The 17,472-nt window shown below is 46.0% G+C and overlaps 1 protein-coding gene across 1 annotated transcript; it reads left to right on the top strand.

Annotated features, from left to right (window-relative positions):
* The first annotated feature begins 815 nt into the window (after positions 1–815).
* NPM3 (nucleophosmin/nucleoplasmin 3) lies at positions 816–6,800 on the top strand. Its single transcript, XM_069754067.1, has 5 exons — positions 816–999; positions 2,392–2,483; positions 3,532–3,651; positions 4,762–4,855; positions 5,321–6,800. Exons 1-5 carry the CDS (start codon positions 933–935, stop codon positions 5,446–5,448), a joined length of 501 nt encoding a protein of 166 aa, XP_069610168.1. The 5' UTR covers positions 816–932; the 3' UTR covers positions 5,449–6,800.
* The last annotated feature ends 10,672 nt before the right edge of the window (positions 6,801–17,472 follow it).

A 17,472-nucleotide genomic window follows, 5' to 3' on the forward strand; every position in this document is an offset into this window, starting at 1 on the left:
AATACTAATAAAATTGCTCATTTGCTCCATTAATGCAAAGTAAGGCTTTTTTTTTTTAAACCAGTTTTCATTAAAAACCTCTTACAATAAAGTCTGTAATGTGCGTCCATCGCCGGCTGCGCTGCTGCTTTCGATCTCCCTGCACACTGCTGCTGCTGCTGCTGCCCACTTTGGGCCGGGTTAATCACTTTGGGTTTTTTTGTTTTTTTTGAGACACTTTAGCTAGAATTGCATTTTCGGCTAAAACATCACAAAATTCTGTGCATAAAATGTCAGGTTATAAAAACGGACATTAGTGCAAAAAGTAGCAAAAACAGTTACAGACCAAAATAATAACGTAAATTCGCCGCCGCCGTTCACCCCTAAGCTGGAGCTGTCACCAATGCGCGTGTGCGGCAGCTCCCGTCAGGCCCCAGCGCCGTGATCACCCCCCACACTCATCGCTGCGCCCGCAAACGTCCAATCTATTGAAGTGTGAAATTAACCTGTTCCAAAAACAGAAAAAAAAAATATTCAAAGTGTTTGTTTTCCCATCGCTGCAGCTGCATAAAAAAAAAAACAAAAAAAAAACCAAGAAGTTTAATTAGCCCAAGATGGCATAAAAAAAAGTTACAGGATGTTGAGAGAGGAAAATAAGAAAGTGCAAGAATAGGAGGGGTTAATATTTACGTCACGGGTGCGCAGCGCTGAAATCCTCCTCCTGTGATCTGACGTCACGAGGTGTCCGGCCGTCGTGTGAGGTGCAAGTGACGTCACTCCTATCCGTCTCAGGGCGACGTCGCGACGCCTAGCTGCTACGTTCAGGGCGCGTGCTGCGCGTGACGTCAGGGGGGCAGCTGGCTCCTCCTTTTCCGGTCCTGTACAGGAAGTGCTTTTCGTGCGTCCCCACGTGTGTGTGATCATTCCCGGGACGCGGCGGCAGCAGCAGCATCATGACCACCTACCTGTCCGAGGCGCAGGAGGACCGGCTGAGCGCCGCCATGGAGAGCTACATGTTCGGTGAGTATGAGGAGGGGATGGACCCGATCTGCACTGGGAGTGGAGAGGAAAGAGCGATCACGGCTGTGCAGCACTACAAGTCCCAGCACATCAGGCCATGCGCTGGGTCTCACTCTTTACTCTCCGCTTTATATTTCTCCTCCTCACATTCCAGGTTTATTTGTCTTGTTTATGGTACTGCACCAGGGCTTGGGGGTTTTTTTTGTGTTTTTTTTTTGTTCCCCCGAATAGGGACACTTTGCTACTGATGAGATGGATTTATTTATTTTTTTATTTATATACAGTAAGTGTTACAGAGAACCCTATAATAATAATACACTGGTTTTGTTTTTTTTACCTATTTAGACACAATAGGATTTCTGCTCATTTTGTTTCTTTAAGGTTTTGTCTGTGTAATGGCCGTACTCTCAGTTTGTGTGTAATCCTAGAATGTTAGACCTATAAGGGTCCTCTGGGGTCTTCAGGTCCAACCCCCTGCTCAACGCAGGATTCACTAAACCATTGCAGATGTCTGTCCAGCCTCTGTGTGAAGACCTCCATTGAAGGAGAACTCACCACCTCTTATGGCCGCCTGTTCCACTCATTGATCGTCCTCACTGTCAAAAAGTTTTTCTACTATCTAATCTGTATCTTCTCCCTTTCAGTTTCGTTCCGTTGCTTCTCGTGTTTCCATGTGCTAATGAGACTAATGATCCTTCACTAGACATTATTAGTCGCTGCCCACACTTCCTGTGTTAGATCCTTCTGTATCCTCTCTAGTATCACCTATCCCTCCTAGCTTTGTGTTATCAGCAGATGTAATCAGTGAACCCTCAATTCCTTCATCGAAATCATTGATAAAAGTATTGATCAGCACTGGGGCCAGGACAGAGCCCTGTGGTGCCCCACGTGAGACATTCTTCCAACTCCAACCATTTATGACCACTTTTTGGGTTTGTTCACTGAGCCAGTTAGAAATCCAACTAATAGATGCCTCGTCCATCCATGCTTAGCCATTCTTAAAATAATATATATATATATGTTTTGTTCAAATTTAGAGCTAGAAAACAAACCTTTTTAAAATAGTAAATCTTTATTAAATTGGTAAGAGTTATGCAGTACAAAGTTCACGGTGATCGGAACGGACACTTCCCCCTATTTTCAACTTGTCGAATGCTGCTGACAGGAGTGATGACGCCGTCTCTGAGGATGAACTGCTAGGATAGGAGTTGGCTCTGACCACAGCAGTCAGACTCTGGTGTCGGCTGTACAGCTCAGCTCCTGAGCCCCCTCCGAACATGTGGGCCCCAGCACTTGCCCAGGTTCCCTGGCTGTGTGACTGCTAATCTGACCAGTAACCGCCTTCCCAGGCTGAGCTCTGCAGGCCTCATACATCTCCTCTGTATCCCACAGGCTGTGAGCTGTCATCTAAGACCTCCTACTACACCTTCAAGGTGGATGATGATGAAGACGACGACTACGAGCCCAACCTGTCCCTGAGCACCGTAAGTCCTTTATGTAACCTCCACCAGTAGGGGGCAGCCTGAGGTCTTACACCAACCTGCTAGACGTGGTCGGGGCACGGGTCCATCATGACAAAAAAAAAAGTATGGAAACCGAGTGCTTTTGTTTTTGCGTAAAATTCTTGAACCTCTTGCACAAAAACGGTCACAAAATACAAGACAAAGAAAAACAAGTGATAAATGGGGTATATAATATAATAACAATTACGGTAATCTTGTTTTATGCACGCCACAGAGGCGTTTTTGTGACATAGGAAAACTAAAATGCTCTCCAAGCCACTAGCAACCAATCACAGCTCTGCTTTCATTTCTTCTACTGCCCTGGTAAAATGAAAGCTGAGCTGTGATTGGTTGCTATGGGCCGTATAACCAGTTTCTTTTAGGTTGTGTGCACACGCTGCGGATCCGCAGCGGATTTGACTGCTGCGGATCCGCAGCAGTTTTCCCAAAGTTTACAGTACCATGTAAACCTATGGGGGGAAAAAACCCGCTGTGCACATGCTGCGGAAAAAGCCGCGTGGAAACGCTGCGGATTATTTTCCGCAGCATGTCAATTGTTTGTGCGGATTCCGCAGCAGTTTACAACCAGCACCAATAGGAAAGTGCTGGTGAAAAACCGCAGAAGAAGCCGCAAGATAATCCACAGTGAAAACCGCAGTGGTTTTGCACTGCAGATTTTCCAAATCTGCTGCGGAAAAATCCGCAGCATGGGCACATACCGTTAGACAAAGTTGCCTGCTCTTGACAACCAATCAGAGCTGAGCTTTCAGTTTACCATAGCAGGTTAACAATTGAAAGCTGAGCTCTGATTGGTTGCTTCGGGCAGCAGTGTTTTTCTTTGTAAACAGTGTTGATAAATGAGGAAGCGTTGGCCATAAGAATGATAGAACGGAAGTGAGTGGCACTTGTGTGTGGCCCTCAGGTTTATACCTCTTGGTGGCATTACTTTCATCTTTGTGTTCCTTACATCTCATAATTTGGTGCCATTTTGTAAATAGGAAGATCCTATGTGACTTCTTGTTTCTCATAGATCTGCCTTGGGGAAGGCGCCAAAGATGAATATAACATGGTGGAGGTCACGGCCCGTAATCAGAACGACGAGGAAATCACGGTGCCGATCGCTACCCTGAAACTGTCCTGTCAGACCATGGTGAGTGCAGGTATGGAGGGTGGTTCTGCCTGGCTTTACAGGTGTGTTTACTTCTGCACCTAAAAGGCCTGCCTATAACAAGCCCCACAGAGCTCCATTGACTGAAAAAAAAAAAAAAATAATAAGTCTCAGAAAATGGCAACAAAATCAAAGTTAAAAAAATCTTATTAAAAATATATTTTTATTGATATTTAGTAAATTTGCTGTCATCCTACAGACTTATACATTTTTTTTTCTTTTCCGATGTACTCTGTAAAACAACAAAAAAAATCCATGTATTTACTACTTCACCTCACTTGGATTTTTTTTCCATTTTTTTTTTTCACTACAGTTTAATGATAGTGAATGATAATAATAATCTTTATATATAGCGCTAACATATTCCGCAGCGCTTTACAGTTTTCACACATTATCATCACTGTCCCCGATGGGGCTCACAATCTAGAATTCCTATCAGTATGTCTTTGGAATGTGGGAGGAAACCGGAGAACCCGGAGGAAACCCACGCAAACACGGAGAGAACATACAAACTCTTTTCAGATGTTGTCCTTGGTGGGATTTGAACCCAGGACTCCAGCGCTGTAAGGCTGCTGTGCTATCCACTGCACCACCGTGCTGCTATAAGTCTACAACTCATTCCGTCAAAAAAAAAAAATAATCCCTCACACGTCTATGTGGATGGGAAAATAATAATGACCCTTGGAGGACGGGGAAGTAAAAGTGCAAAACAAGGAAAATCCTTTGATTTAGGGTCAAACGTGAGGGTGATTGTAAAATAAAGAAATGTGCTACTGTAATTGGGTTGGTGCTGATCGGTTTGGAGGACCCGGGCCGTTGCCCACGTAGGTAATCTGTGGCCTCTGGACAGGGGGCCTGAGGACCACCTCTTGTGTGATGGCTTAGCCGGCCTGGCACAAGGTCGTCATTGCACACGTGATGTCACGACAGGCTAAGCAACACTTCTGGCTAAATCTGATCCTTTTTTTTTTTTTTGCTTGTACTGTAACATGCTGTAATATCTTGTGTGAATTCACCCTCCGATAAGACATTTGACCTCCTGCATTTCCCTTAACATGCTTTTTTTTTTCTTTTTTTTTTTTTTTTGCACAGATCAATCTGGATAACTTTGTGCTTCAGCCTCCAGTAACATTTCGACTCAGGTCTGGCTCTGGCCCCGTTCAGCTCTCCGGACAAGTCATAGTCGGTAATAGCAAATTTTATTATTGTGCAGAATAACAGGTGACAAAATTCAATGAAATCCTCAATAGTGCGGCCCGAAAATGTAGGTGAAGTGAGCTGGGAATGGATCGTATGGTACGAGACGTTCCCGCTATATGTGTTGGCTCACTTGAAGCCTACATACATGCCCATATAACGTTGGTGACTCCGGGGTGGTGCCAGCCCCAATGTTTTGCGTTTGAACTTTTGTTTGTAAAATAAAGCGGATCCATAAATCTTCAGCGCCGAATTGAGATGTCTCTGCTCTTCCTGTTCCAGTCAATACAGCAAAGCTGACAAGTGAAGTGCAGATATCAGGAAATTTTCAGCTCAAGTGAAAACTGCAATATATCAAGATTTGTTTAAGACGCGTAGTCGCATCAAATGAAGAAAAATGTATTAACGTGATTATCGGCTGCTTTTAATTGTTCTTTATGTATTTTCTTTGCAGCATCCACAGACTTAGATTATGATGAAGAGGATGATGATGAGGATGATGAAGATGAGGACGACGACGAGGATGATGAGGAAGAGTTGGCTCCCATTAAACCGGCAAACAAAAAAATGAGACACTGCTGAAATGTTTTCAGCTCCCTGGAAGTTGTGCCTGTTCCATTTTGGGACGTCTCGTACATATTGCGTGTAGTTAGACCCCCCAGGTGATTTTAGGTTTTGCCCACCCGGTTTCTGAAATTTATCCAATCTGGGTTAAGGGTTTTATAAATTCACTATTTTCTTATCCTCTGTGTCCTAAAAGTCACATTAGTGGAAGACCCCCAGCGATCTGCAGAAAGGGCCAGTCCTGCTGGTTGCCCCCACTGGTGATGTCCTTTTGTTGGCTTCACTACTGATGGGACTTTTTATGACGTCTGCAGGACAGTTTTCAGATGAACATATTTCCCTTCTGGCTGACGTGGAGCATTTCACACGAGACAAAACCGTGCTTTTTACAATCAATAGGTTTATTTTTGTATCGGAGATTTGATGTTGGAGACCGTTTATTTTTTTGTAGTTTACTGGGAAGGAAAGTGTTAAGGGTGAAGTTGAAATGCTAAATAAAAAAAAAAAAATTAAACCTTTTTTTTTAGTTGATCCTGGAGAAGCAAAAACATGAGATTTGTTCTTTTGTGGCCGTATCCTTGGCGTAGGTCATCAATATCGGTAGGCTCGGACTTCCAGTACCCCCACCATAAACTTTTACTCTCTAGTAGTGGCCAAATGTGAACAGCGGTCAACAGCACAACTTTTTCACCATGTAGTATTCGCTCTGTGGCGCTGCAGTTTTTGTTGGAAGTGAATAGGGGCTGAGCTGCTGTACCCAGAAACGACCACTAGATGGCGAACAGAGCTGCACTTTGTGCCGTTCATTCATCCGCTGGTGCGGAGAACTTCTGATCGGCAGGTGTACAACGCATCGGACCCCCCCGCCTATCTGATATTGATGACCATTCCGAAGAATAAGTCATCAATATCATAAGTCTGGAGAACCCCTTTCATGACCCGTTCAAAGCTGCCCACTTTGTATCAAGGCACTTGGAAGTATATTCTGTTTTCCTGTGCGGTCAGGACCCTGTTCAAGCTGTTTGTTTAGCCCTTGTTACTCTGGACATTACCATCGATTCTGGTGCTTGGCTCTGTTTTTATGGAGAAACCAATATGTTTAAAAAAAATAAAAAATGGTGATGCAACTATTTTTGAATTTTTTATTCTCCCCCCCCCCCCCCCGTACCAAATTAATAATAATTGATTGCGAAGGGGCATTATTTGCATTGAGCAGCGTCCGATGTTGCAGACGCTTCGGTCAGCAGAGGAGCTGGATCCAGAAAACTGTTTCAAAATTCTATTTTTTTTAAGATAATTTTTTTTAATATTGGCAAAATTGTTCAATGCAATAAAGAATTGAATAAAAAGAATAAAGTGTTTTGACGGCTGCTGTGACTTTGTCTGCTCTTTAAACTTCCTCTTAAGTCCTCTTTCCATTCCATGTTAGGACTTGATAATATTTGGAGTAATGGTATACCGTATATTGCAGCTCTGGCTCAGTTTGTCATTTTTGGTCTAGGAAACCTAAAAACTATACAATAAATGGATCCAAGTTTTAAACAGAATCTGTCTCTAACAATTATTCTGTAGATATGGGGGTGTAATGGTGCATGGCTGCGGTACTGAAAGCGGCTTCTGGGAGAAAATTCACTTTATTCGTCCTAGGGATCGACCCTTACCATATGCGCCGTACACTGTATAGTGGCCGACCCTGGTATTGCAGTTTAGGTCCTATTCACTTTTCATACATGGCAACTTCGGTAGGTGGAGGTGTGGCCGTAGGACCCAAAAGTGTTATCCAACCTGTTTAAAAAAAAAAAAAAAAATGCTCCATAATTATTTCATGAAAAGGTTTTGTTTTTTTTTGCTCTTTGTTTTCTACTTTGTGTGCACAGTACTAGGATGACAATTGTAGGTCTCTAGAGATCAAAGTTTCGATTGAGAGAATCTGCAGGAAAGCTGCAATGTACTAGATGGAGAAAAGTATGTGTCCCCCCCCCACCCCCTTGTATTCTGCTTGCAGGAGCTTTTCTGACCCCCCCCCCCCCCCCCCCCATTCTACATCCATAGACGTACATGCATGCATCCATAGACGTACGTGTAGGCGTGCATGCATCTACAGACATGCGTGCATCCATAGATGTACGTACGTGCATGCATCCATAGATGTACGTGCATCCATAGACATACGTGCAGGCATGCATCCATAGACGTGCAGGCATGCATGCATCCATCCATAGACGTGCAGGCATGCATCCATAGACGTACGTGCATGCATGCGTCCATAGACGTACGTGCATGCATGCGTCCATAGACGTACGTGCATGCATGCATCCATAGACGTACGTGCATGCATGCATCCATAGACGTACGTACGTGCAGGCATGCATCCATAGACGTACGTGCAGGCATGCATCCATAGACGTACGTGCAGGCATGCATCCATAGACGTACGTGCATGCATGCATCCATAGACGTACGTGCATGCATGCATCCATAGACGTACGTGCATGCATCCATCCATAGACGTACGTGCATGCATCCATCCATAGACGTACGTGCATGCATCCATCCATAGACGTGCATGCATGCATCCATAGACGTACGTGCATGCATGCATCCATAGACGTACGTGCATGCATGCATCCATCCATAGACGTGCAGGCATGCATCCATAGACGTACGTGCAGGCATGCATCTATAGACGTACGTGCAGGCATGCATCTATAGACGTACGTGCAGGCATGCGTCCATAGACGTACGTGCAGGCATGCGTCCATAGACGTACGTGCAGGCATGCGTCCATAGACGTACGTGCAGGCATGCATCCATAGACGCACGTACGTGCATGCGTCCATAGACGCACGTACGTGCATGCGTCCATAGACGTACATGCATGCATCCATCCATAGACGTACGTGCAGGCATGCATCTATAGACGTACGTACGTGCAGGCATGCATCTATAGACGTACGTGCAGGCATGCGTCCATAGACGTACGTGCAGGCATGCGTCCATAGACGTACGTGCAGGCATGCGTCCATAGACGTACGTGCAGGCATGCATCCATAGACGCACGTACGTGCATGCGTCCATAGACGTACATGCATGCATCCATCCATAGACGTGCAGGCATGCATCCATAGACGTACGTGCAGGCATGCGTCCATAGACGTACGTGCAGGCATGCGTCCATAGACGTACGTGCAGGCATGCGTCCATAGACGTACGTGCAGGCATGCGTCCATAGACGTACGTGCAGGCATGCGTCCATAGACGTACGTGCAGGCATGCGTCCATAGACGTACGTGCAGGCATGCATCTATAGACGTACGTGCAGGCATGCATCCATAGAAGTACGTGCAGGCATGCGTCCATAGACGTACGTGCAGGCATGCGTCCATAGACGTACGTGCAGGCATGCATCCATAGACGCACGTACGTGCATGCGTCCATAGACGTACATGCATGCATCCATCCATAGACGTACGTGCAGGCATGCATCTATAGACGTACGTGCAGGCATGCGTCTATAGACGTACGTGCAGGCATGCGTCCATAGACGTACGTGCAGGCATGCGTCCATAGACGTTCGTGCAGGCATGCGTCCATAGACGTACGTGCAGGCATGCATCCATAGACGCACGTACGTGCATGCGTCCATAGACGTACGTGCATGCATCCATCCATAGACGTGCATGCATCTGCAGAGTGGTGACTGCATATTCAATGGCTCCAGCTCTTCTGGGAAGGATTTATACAAGATTTTTGAGGTGTCTGAATTTTTGACCCTTCATCCAGAAGAGCTTTTGTGGGGTCAGATCCTGATGTTGGGGGTCCGGGCTCACAATCTCCGGTCTGGGTGTTGGATGGGGCTGAGGTCCGGGCTCTGTGCGGCCGCTCATGTTCCCCCTCCATGTCTGTATGGAGCTTGTGCACTGGGCGCTGTCCTGGGGAACAGAAAAGGGCGAACCCCAAACTGTTCCCACAACCATGGAAGCTACAATTGTCCACAAAGTCTGGTGCTGAAGAACTGAGATTTCCCTTCACTGGAGCTGAGCGGCCAAGCTGCCCCCTGATAACCGCCCATAGCATTATCCTCCTCCACCATCAGCATATTGCATCGGATGTGTTAAACTATCGTGCTTTGTCAGTTTCTCCAATGAAAACTAGACCTCGTCCTGCAAAAAAACAAAAGCAACCCCCTGTATAGCTATATCAAAGGAGAATAATAAAGGTTGTGAAAAGCTCTGGATCCCCAGATCCTCATCTCTCTCCCCTGTGATCATCTGTCTGGGAGAGTGCAGAGACCCCCACACATATCAATCTTTATGTGAGTGGGTCTGGCAGAGATTAGTCTATTGTGTATGGAGGTTTTATCGGTCAATACCATTGTATCCAGCCCAGACAATTCTGTGTCTCTTCTCTCCGTCACTTTGCTACAATGTATCAGTCTGCACCTCACAGATACAATTGTTGCAAGCCCCCAAAAGAAATGGAGAAGTTCTCTAAGTATATTAGGAAGTCAATGAACTTTTCTCATTACTTACAGAATTTTACTTCCGCAATGATCCTCCTGAAGGATTTTGGTTCATCTTAGGAATTTTGACCAAGTAAAATTAGAATTTACTCAGGATGTCGGAGTCTCTGTAGGAACAACGCTCCCGAGAATCCATTAATGAGCTCTAGAGATCGGTTTTGTTAACGAGCTTCATAATTGACGTAGCCAAGAAATCGGTCTCCGCGGGTCAGATCTGGAGAAGAAAATAATCTAATTGTTTCCTCATTAAAACTTTGTATCGTGGAACCTGAAGAAAAGCTCGTACACGGCAGCTTCGGAGAATCGCGTCTGCAGTCTCTCCTTGATGGATACGGAGACCTTTGAAGACGTTATTTTAGACTTAATAGAATGTATTTTTGTTATTGAGTTTTATTAAAAATGTACAACCATTCGGCTTTTACGGTCTCCGTTTTCCTTCACGTTACTGGCTGCAGAATGAGTAAACTTGTAAACCATTAGTGAGCTCTTTCTGACAAGCTCCGTCCTCACTGCTGATTTATGACCACCTCAAGGTGGAGCTGAACTTTGAAGACAATTTTCTTTTACTAATGCATTTTGGGCTAAAAATAATTTTTGCAAATGGGTTTCATTAAAAAAAAATTCCACTGTTTTAGTTTCTGTTTTCGCAGCAGAATGAGTTAACTGAGGATCTGTCGGCAAGCTTCCTGGGATAGGAAGTTTATCAATCTTTTATCTGTCTTTTCCTGATCTCCTTTCTTCTTATTTATGATCAAAGTTGATCTGACCTTTGTTGCGGTCATTAATCATCACAGATAAGCTCAGTAAAAGACAAGTGAAAGAGTTACAAACTTTTCCTTCCATACTAGATCACTGATAGATTCTTAGTTAACTCATTCTTCAGCCAGCAATGTGCAGGGAAACAAAGAGTCTAAAAGTACCAAATGTATGCAAAGTTTTAAAAGAAACCCTAATGCAAAAATTATTTTTAGACGAAAAATTAAAAAAAGAAATGAAAAATATCTATTGATGCATTTCTCAAAGTCACCTGACCACTGCAGCCAATCACAGGCCATAGTGGTCCGATGGCTCCAAAACCGCTCTGGAAAAAGATGGAGACACAAACGCACAGAGATCTTCTGATTTCTAGTAAGTGTTATGTCTCGCCTGAAAGTGAGTAAATTAAATGTTTTTCTCTCACTCGAAATCTACACTCCTCAGTATGGCTGTACATTGTCCTCCTCCGAGACAGGAGAGCAGGAATCCCTACTGTGTGTGTGCTGTGTATGAGAGGCATCATGGCAGCCAGCCTCTACCCACTAACTCAGGGAAAACTGAAAACTAGAGTTGGAACTTACAGAGGGCAAAACTAGTGAAAGATGCAAAAATAAATCCTAGAATGTTAGAGTTGGAAGGGACCTCCAGGGTCATCGTGTCCGACCCCCTGCTCAATGCAGGATTCACTAAACCATCTCAAACTGATGTCTGTCCAGCCTCTGAAGACTTCCATTGAAGGAGAACTCACCACCTCTCGCGTCCGCCTGTTCCACTCATTGATCACCCTCACTGTCAAAAAGTTTTTTCTAGTATCCAATCTGTATTTTGACCCTTTCAGTTTCATTCCATTGCTTCTCGTGTTTCCATGTGCAACTGTGAATAATGATACATGGTCCCTGTCAGCTTGTGTTCTTCCCACAGTGCCCCCCTAATGCCATCTGGCCAAACCGGCCGCCCACATGATTTATGATGCATTAGATGAGACCACCTTATTCCATTGCTTCATGGTCCAATTCTGATTCTTAGAAACCTGACCTTCTGTCACTGAGTGACTCTTTGGTTCCCTAGTACTTGACCCATTGTGTTTTCCTTGAGTCCTTGGAGCTTGTCTCCTTGAGCAGACTTTCATTTGACTTAAAGGACTTGTACACCTTCTCACAATTTTTCCTAAATTCAAAGCTAAGCAACTTTATAAATAGTCTTCATTAAACATTTTCCACCATTTTGCTGCTTCAGAGTGTCTGTTTTATCCAGCTGAGCACTTTACAAAACTTCCTCCTTCGCCTCATTGGGGGACACTGCCCGTGGTGTATGCTGCTGCAGTATACACCCTCCTGCTGGCTCTCGGCTCCTCCCCTGCAGTATACACCTGCTGGCTCTCGGCTCCTCCCCTGCAGTGTACACCCTCCTGCTGGCTCTCGGCTCCTCCCCTGCAGTATACACCCTCCTGCTGGCTCTCGGCTCCTCCCCTGCAGTATACACCCTCCTGCTGGCTCTCGGCTCCTCCCCTGCAGTATACACCCTCCTGCTGGCTCTCGGCTCCTCCCCTGCAGTATACTCCCTCCTGCTGGCTCTCAGCTCCTCCCCTGCAGTATACACCCTCCTGCTGGCTCTCCGCTCCTCCCCTGCAGTATACACCCTCCTGCTGGCTCTCAGCTCCTCCCCTGCAGTATACACCCTCCTGCTGGCTCTCAGCTAACCAGTTCTTGCTTAGTGTCTGTAGGAGTCACTGTGTCTATGGCGCCCTACGGCAGCTCCGCCCACCTTTTCTGGCACGAGAGCGCTCAGTTTTCTCGGCCACTACAACGCCCCTCACTTCTACCGCTGGTATCGCTCCCGCCGGCTGCAGAAAATTAGGCCCCGGTTTGGGCCTATTCATGGAAGTCTCGAGGCTCTGCCCACATCGTGCATGTCGCTCCGGCCCCGAATTGGCGCTTCTCGCTCTCTGCGAGATTTTATCACATGTGCAACTCCCGGTGGCCATCTTGGTCCACCCGGCCGGCTCACACAGGGACGACGATTTTGCACTAAAGGGGCACAACGACTCTGCAACAATAACCAGTATTCCCTGGTCTTAAAGGCACATGACCAGTATTCCCTGGTCTAAAAGGCACATGGCCAGTATTCCCTTGTCTAAAAGGCACATGACCAGTATTCCCTGGTCTAAAAGGCACATTACCAGTATTCCCTGGTCTTAAAAGCACATGACCAATCCGAAGCCGGTCACCCTTAATGAGCTCTGGAGCCCTCCGCCGCTGATCCCAGTTTATCCCAGAGTACATAGTTCCCTCAGTGGACTTCGTCATTGACCGCAATCCATGGTTTCTTTGACCAAGAGATTGAATCCCTCCGTGATCCCTCTGTGGCTCGGGGTGCTCGCAAGACCGATATACATGGTCCCTTTTCTACATGGGAGCTGTCGGCTAGCAGGGGCCGCAAGTGTTCTAGAAATGTACAGCCATCTAGAAAACGGAAGTTTTCATTTCCTGATTTCTCTCCCCAATGATTTGCTGAGAACAAGACTCTGAATATGGATCGGATATTGCTTTGGACCTGGACTTGCCAGAGCTTCAGAAAAGGATGAACTCGCCTATTTATATAATCTCTGTGCACTGACGAGGACTCTGGTTCTGCTCTAGACTACGCAGTGTCCCTCATAAGGAGACTAAACTCCCTCATAGAGCATTTGCCATTCAGTCCGGATATGCCAGTCACTGGACAGAAGCCTCTACGTGGGATGCCATGCCTGGACTGATTTTTAAAGGCGACTGGTCCTTTAAAGGGCACCGATCTCCCCACACCATCAACAGACGGGCACACGGAGTGTCGTCTCCATGTTTCCTCTTCTACATCCAGGCCTAACGCCAGACAACCTGTCCTGTCCACCCGGGGACCTGAACTCTGTGGATGTACAGAGGCACCCTTTTTGGGGTCCGAGCACCCCCCTCTGCATTACCACTATTTAGCAGATGATGCAAGAAGGCGGACGATCCCTCTCCACTTCCCTGTTAAGAGGATGGTGGATCGAGGGTTCTTAATTTTTAACTCCGTCAAAAGAGAGCGGCGATGGCAAGAGACGATGACCTGCTGGGTGCAGCCGCGCATTCTGCCACTTTGCAGATTAACCGTGTAGATTCTCCTGTGGCATACCTACCAGTATCCCTGCCCGATGTATCATCAATTAAAAATACCACGGACTGTCAGATAGCAAATATGGTTTGTTCCGTCTTGCTGCTTCGGGTTCAGCGCTCTACCCTCCCTAGCCACCGCATGGATTGCTAGAGCAATGGTCTTCTGGTCGGAGACCTTAACTACTTTGATTCACACCAGTAGCCTTTTCCCGAAGACAGTACAACTGGCCAATCAAATCTTTTGAGCTGGAGACTAACAAAGGATCGTATGTTTCCTACAGACCCAACCAGCAGTGGAAGAGTTATCCAGGACAGTCTAGATCTAAGGAATCTTGGTTCCAAAAAGGGGAACGAAAAGTAAGACCGATCCTGGACCTCAAACTTCTAACAACCTTTGGCAAGGTCCTCCTTCTTCGGATGGAGTTCCTCCGCTCAGCCTTTACTTCAACAGAAAAAGGTGGAGTTTCTGGCATCCATCGACATTCGGGATGCTTACCCTCACATTCCTATTTTTCCCCTCTTCAAAAATTCCTTCGCTTTTCCATTCGCGAACAGCATTTTCAAGTCACGACCTTGTCCTTTGGCCTTGCTACCGCACCCAGAGTGTTCGCTAGTGTCATGGGGGCTGTCATGTTCCTCTTGCACCCTAGAGGCGTGGTCGTCCTGCCCTACCTGGTCGACTTTCTAGCCGCTCTTCCACGGCTACGCTGAGTCGTCTATATCACTTTCGATACCCTCTCACCTGGGCTGGCAGCTAAACTTAGACAAGTTCTCCTCATTTCCAGCCCAGCAGATATCCTTTTTGACTATGATCCTGCACACTTCTAGAAGGATGGTAATTCTCCCTCGAGACAAGGTCATGGCCCTTCAACAGAGAGCTCCGGCACGTGATCACTCATCCCCTCATTTCATTCGATTTGCTAGGAGGGTTCTGAGGAAAAATGGTGACAACAATGGAAGCAGTTTCCTTCGCTCTGCTCGTTTTCAGCAAGTCAAACAGACTTTCAGACGGTAGTCTCTGAGCTCCTTCTTCATCCAGGGCCTTTGTCCCAATTCAATGGTTATTAGTAACTACCAATGCAAGTCTTCTTCTCCCGATCATTGCTCTGGAGATCAGATCGGTCTAGTCCTACAGCAGGTCCACTGCCTTCTGGCATGTCACCCCATCCAAATTCAATTGGATAATGCCACGGCTGTGCCATAAGTCAATCATCTAGCAGGTACCCACGGTCAGGCGCCATGGCCGAGGTACCTCACATTCTCTGATGGGCCGAGATTTATCATTCGGTGATCTCGGCAGTACATATGCCAGGAGTAGAACTCTGGGCGGCAAATATATTCAGCCATCAGGGTTCCGCCTCAAGTGAGTAGGAACTTCACCCGGAAGTCTTCCATCAGATCTGCCTTCACTGGAGCTCTCCAGTTATAGATAGGATGGTATCCAGACTGAACGCCAATGTACTCGAGTTCATGATTCGGCCTCGAGATCCAAGAGCCATCGCACTGCATGCTCTGGTTCTTTGGTGGTACCAGTTTCCATAACTTCCCTTCCACTACTTCCGAAAGCCTTTCGGAAGCAGAAAGGGCCCCAGTGATCCTCGGAGATCCGCACTGACCACATCAGTTATTTGTTTGCGGAGCTAGTATCTTTCCACCTTATTGCAACAAAACTGCAAGTAGGGACTTTCTCGCAGGAAGTTTTTACATGTAGTTCTTCCCTATCGCATACCGTTAGATCATTGGGACCTTAATGGTCCTACGAGTCTTACAGTAGACTCCTTTTCATCCGGACAGACTTTACTATCAGGGAAGGTCGCCCTTTTTTCTCTGCGATATCCTCATCCTGACGAGTCTTCGGAGCTAGCTGCTCTGTTCTTTCAGACTTTTTCCCCTTATTACCTTCAAGTCAAGGTTGTCCTCAGGCCATCCCCGTCCCTTGTTACCAAGGTGATATTGCATTACCACTGTTATGAGGGCATCGTTCTTCCCTCATCTCTTTTGGCACCAGTTCACAAAATGGAATGAGTTCCCCATATTCTGGACGAAGTGAGTGATGTGAGTAGATAAGTCTCGAGGACGGCGTCCTTCCGAAGGTTGGACACTTTATTTGGGCTTTCTGACGGTAAGAGGAAGGCTTCCTGATGTTTACAGGAAGGGTTTAGCCGTTTCATTGGCCATGTTAGCCTGGTGGATTCGTTTCACCATCCAGGAGTCCTTCTGTGTTAAATATCAGCCTATCTCCCTGTCTATCGAGGGTTCTAGGCACCAGGCATTGGCAAAGCACACCTGCAAGCTTGTGGATTCGTCCAGTCTGCATGCATTCTTGAAGAACTGTAATTCCCAGACTTCCACAGATGTGAGTCTGGGCAGGCGGACTCTGCAGGTTGAGGTGGCGCACTTGTAAGTAGCGGTTACACAGGGCCTGATCTGATGTTGTCTCCACAAAGGGACTGCTTTGGGACGTCCCACGGTCTGTGTCCCCCAATGAGGCGAAGGAGAAATAGGGATTTTTGTGTACTCACCGTAAAATCCTTTTCGCCGAGCCAATCATTGGGGGACACAGCTCCCACCACGTTATTATCTTATGCTTGTTTTATAATTTGACATGCTATACTCTCATATATAATATGACATGCTATACGCTCATATGTTGTTATTGATCTACTGCTTTTGCCCCGAACTGGTTAGCTGAGAGCCAGCAGGAGGGTGTATACTGCAGAGGAGGAGCTAACTTTCTTTGTATCAGTTAGTGTCAGCCTCCCAGTGGCAGCAGCATACACCCACGGTCTGTGTCCCCCAATGAATGGCTCGGAGAAAAGGATTTTACGGTGAGTACACAAAAATCCCTATTTTACATATCTACAGAGCTCCTGCTCAGTTCTGACGGCTCGCTGTGCTCTCCTCTCTCTTCTGTTAGTGATAGCAGGAGCGAATGGGTTGTACACATACCTTCTATGGATAGAGGGGAAAGTATCTACAGTCTCAGGGAAGGAAGAGACAACAGGCTATAGAAGATAAAGAAAGCAAATGAAGAGGAAATCACTGCAGTCTGAAAGCAAATGAAGACAGCAGTACCCTCGATACCCAAAAGATCACATCCAGCCTGTATTACTGAGACGCTCCCTCAGAAGAAAAATTTGAAACTTGGATCCGCCTACAAACTGCATAACTGGAAATCTAAAAATGAATGAAATGATAGGTAGCCAGTAACAAATGTAAAAATCATTTTCCATAGCTTTTAAGACAATATTTACCCATCTTCTGCAGATCAAAATAACAAAAATACTTGCAGGATGTTTTAATGGCTTTTTTTGCTTTTGGAGAATTTTATTTGGTTAGCAAAGTTTCCAACTTCTCAGATCTCTAGCGATCACCAATTTTCAGGGAGAACCTCTCTGCTTGTGTTCCATTGCAGCACTACCACAGTTTTTAGGTTTAAGCCTCTCCTAGGTTTAAGCCTCTCCTAATGATCTACTAATTCAGGTTAAACTATAGATTGTATTAAGTGATGGAAATATTTCAAGATTTTTGTGCTATTGTAGTTGTACTAACCCTGTGTGAATATATACCTTGTCCAGCTATAAATGAGCATGGGTGGAATTCTCGTGACATCTTTATCATTTACAGTCCTTC

Source organism: Ranitomeya imitator, chromosome 2 (genome assembly GCF_032444005.1).
Source record: "Ranitomeya imitator isolate aRanImi1 chromosome 2, aRanImi1.pri, whole genome shotgun sequence".
NCBI lineage: Eukaryota > Metazoa > Chordata > Amphibia > Anura > Dendrobatidae > Ranitomeya > Ranitomeya imitator.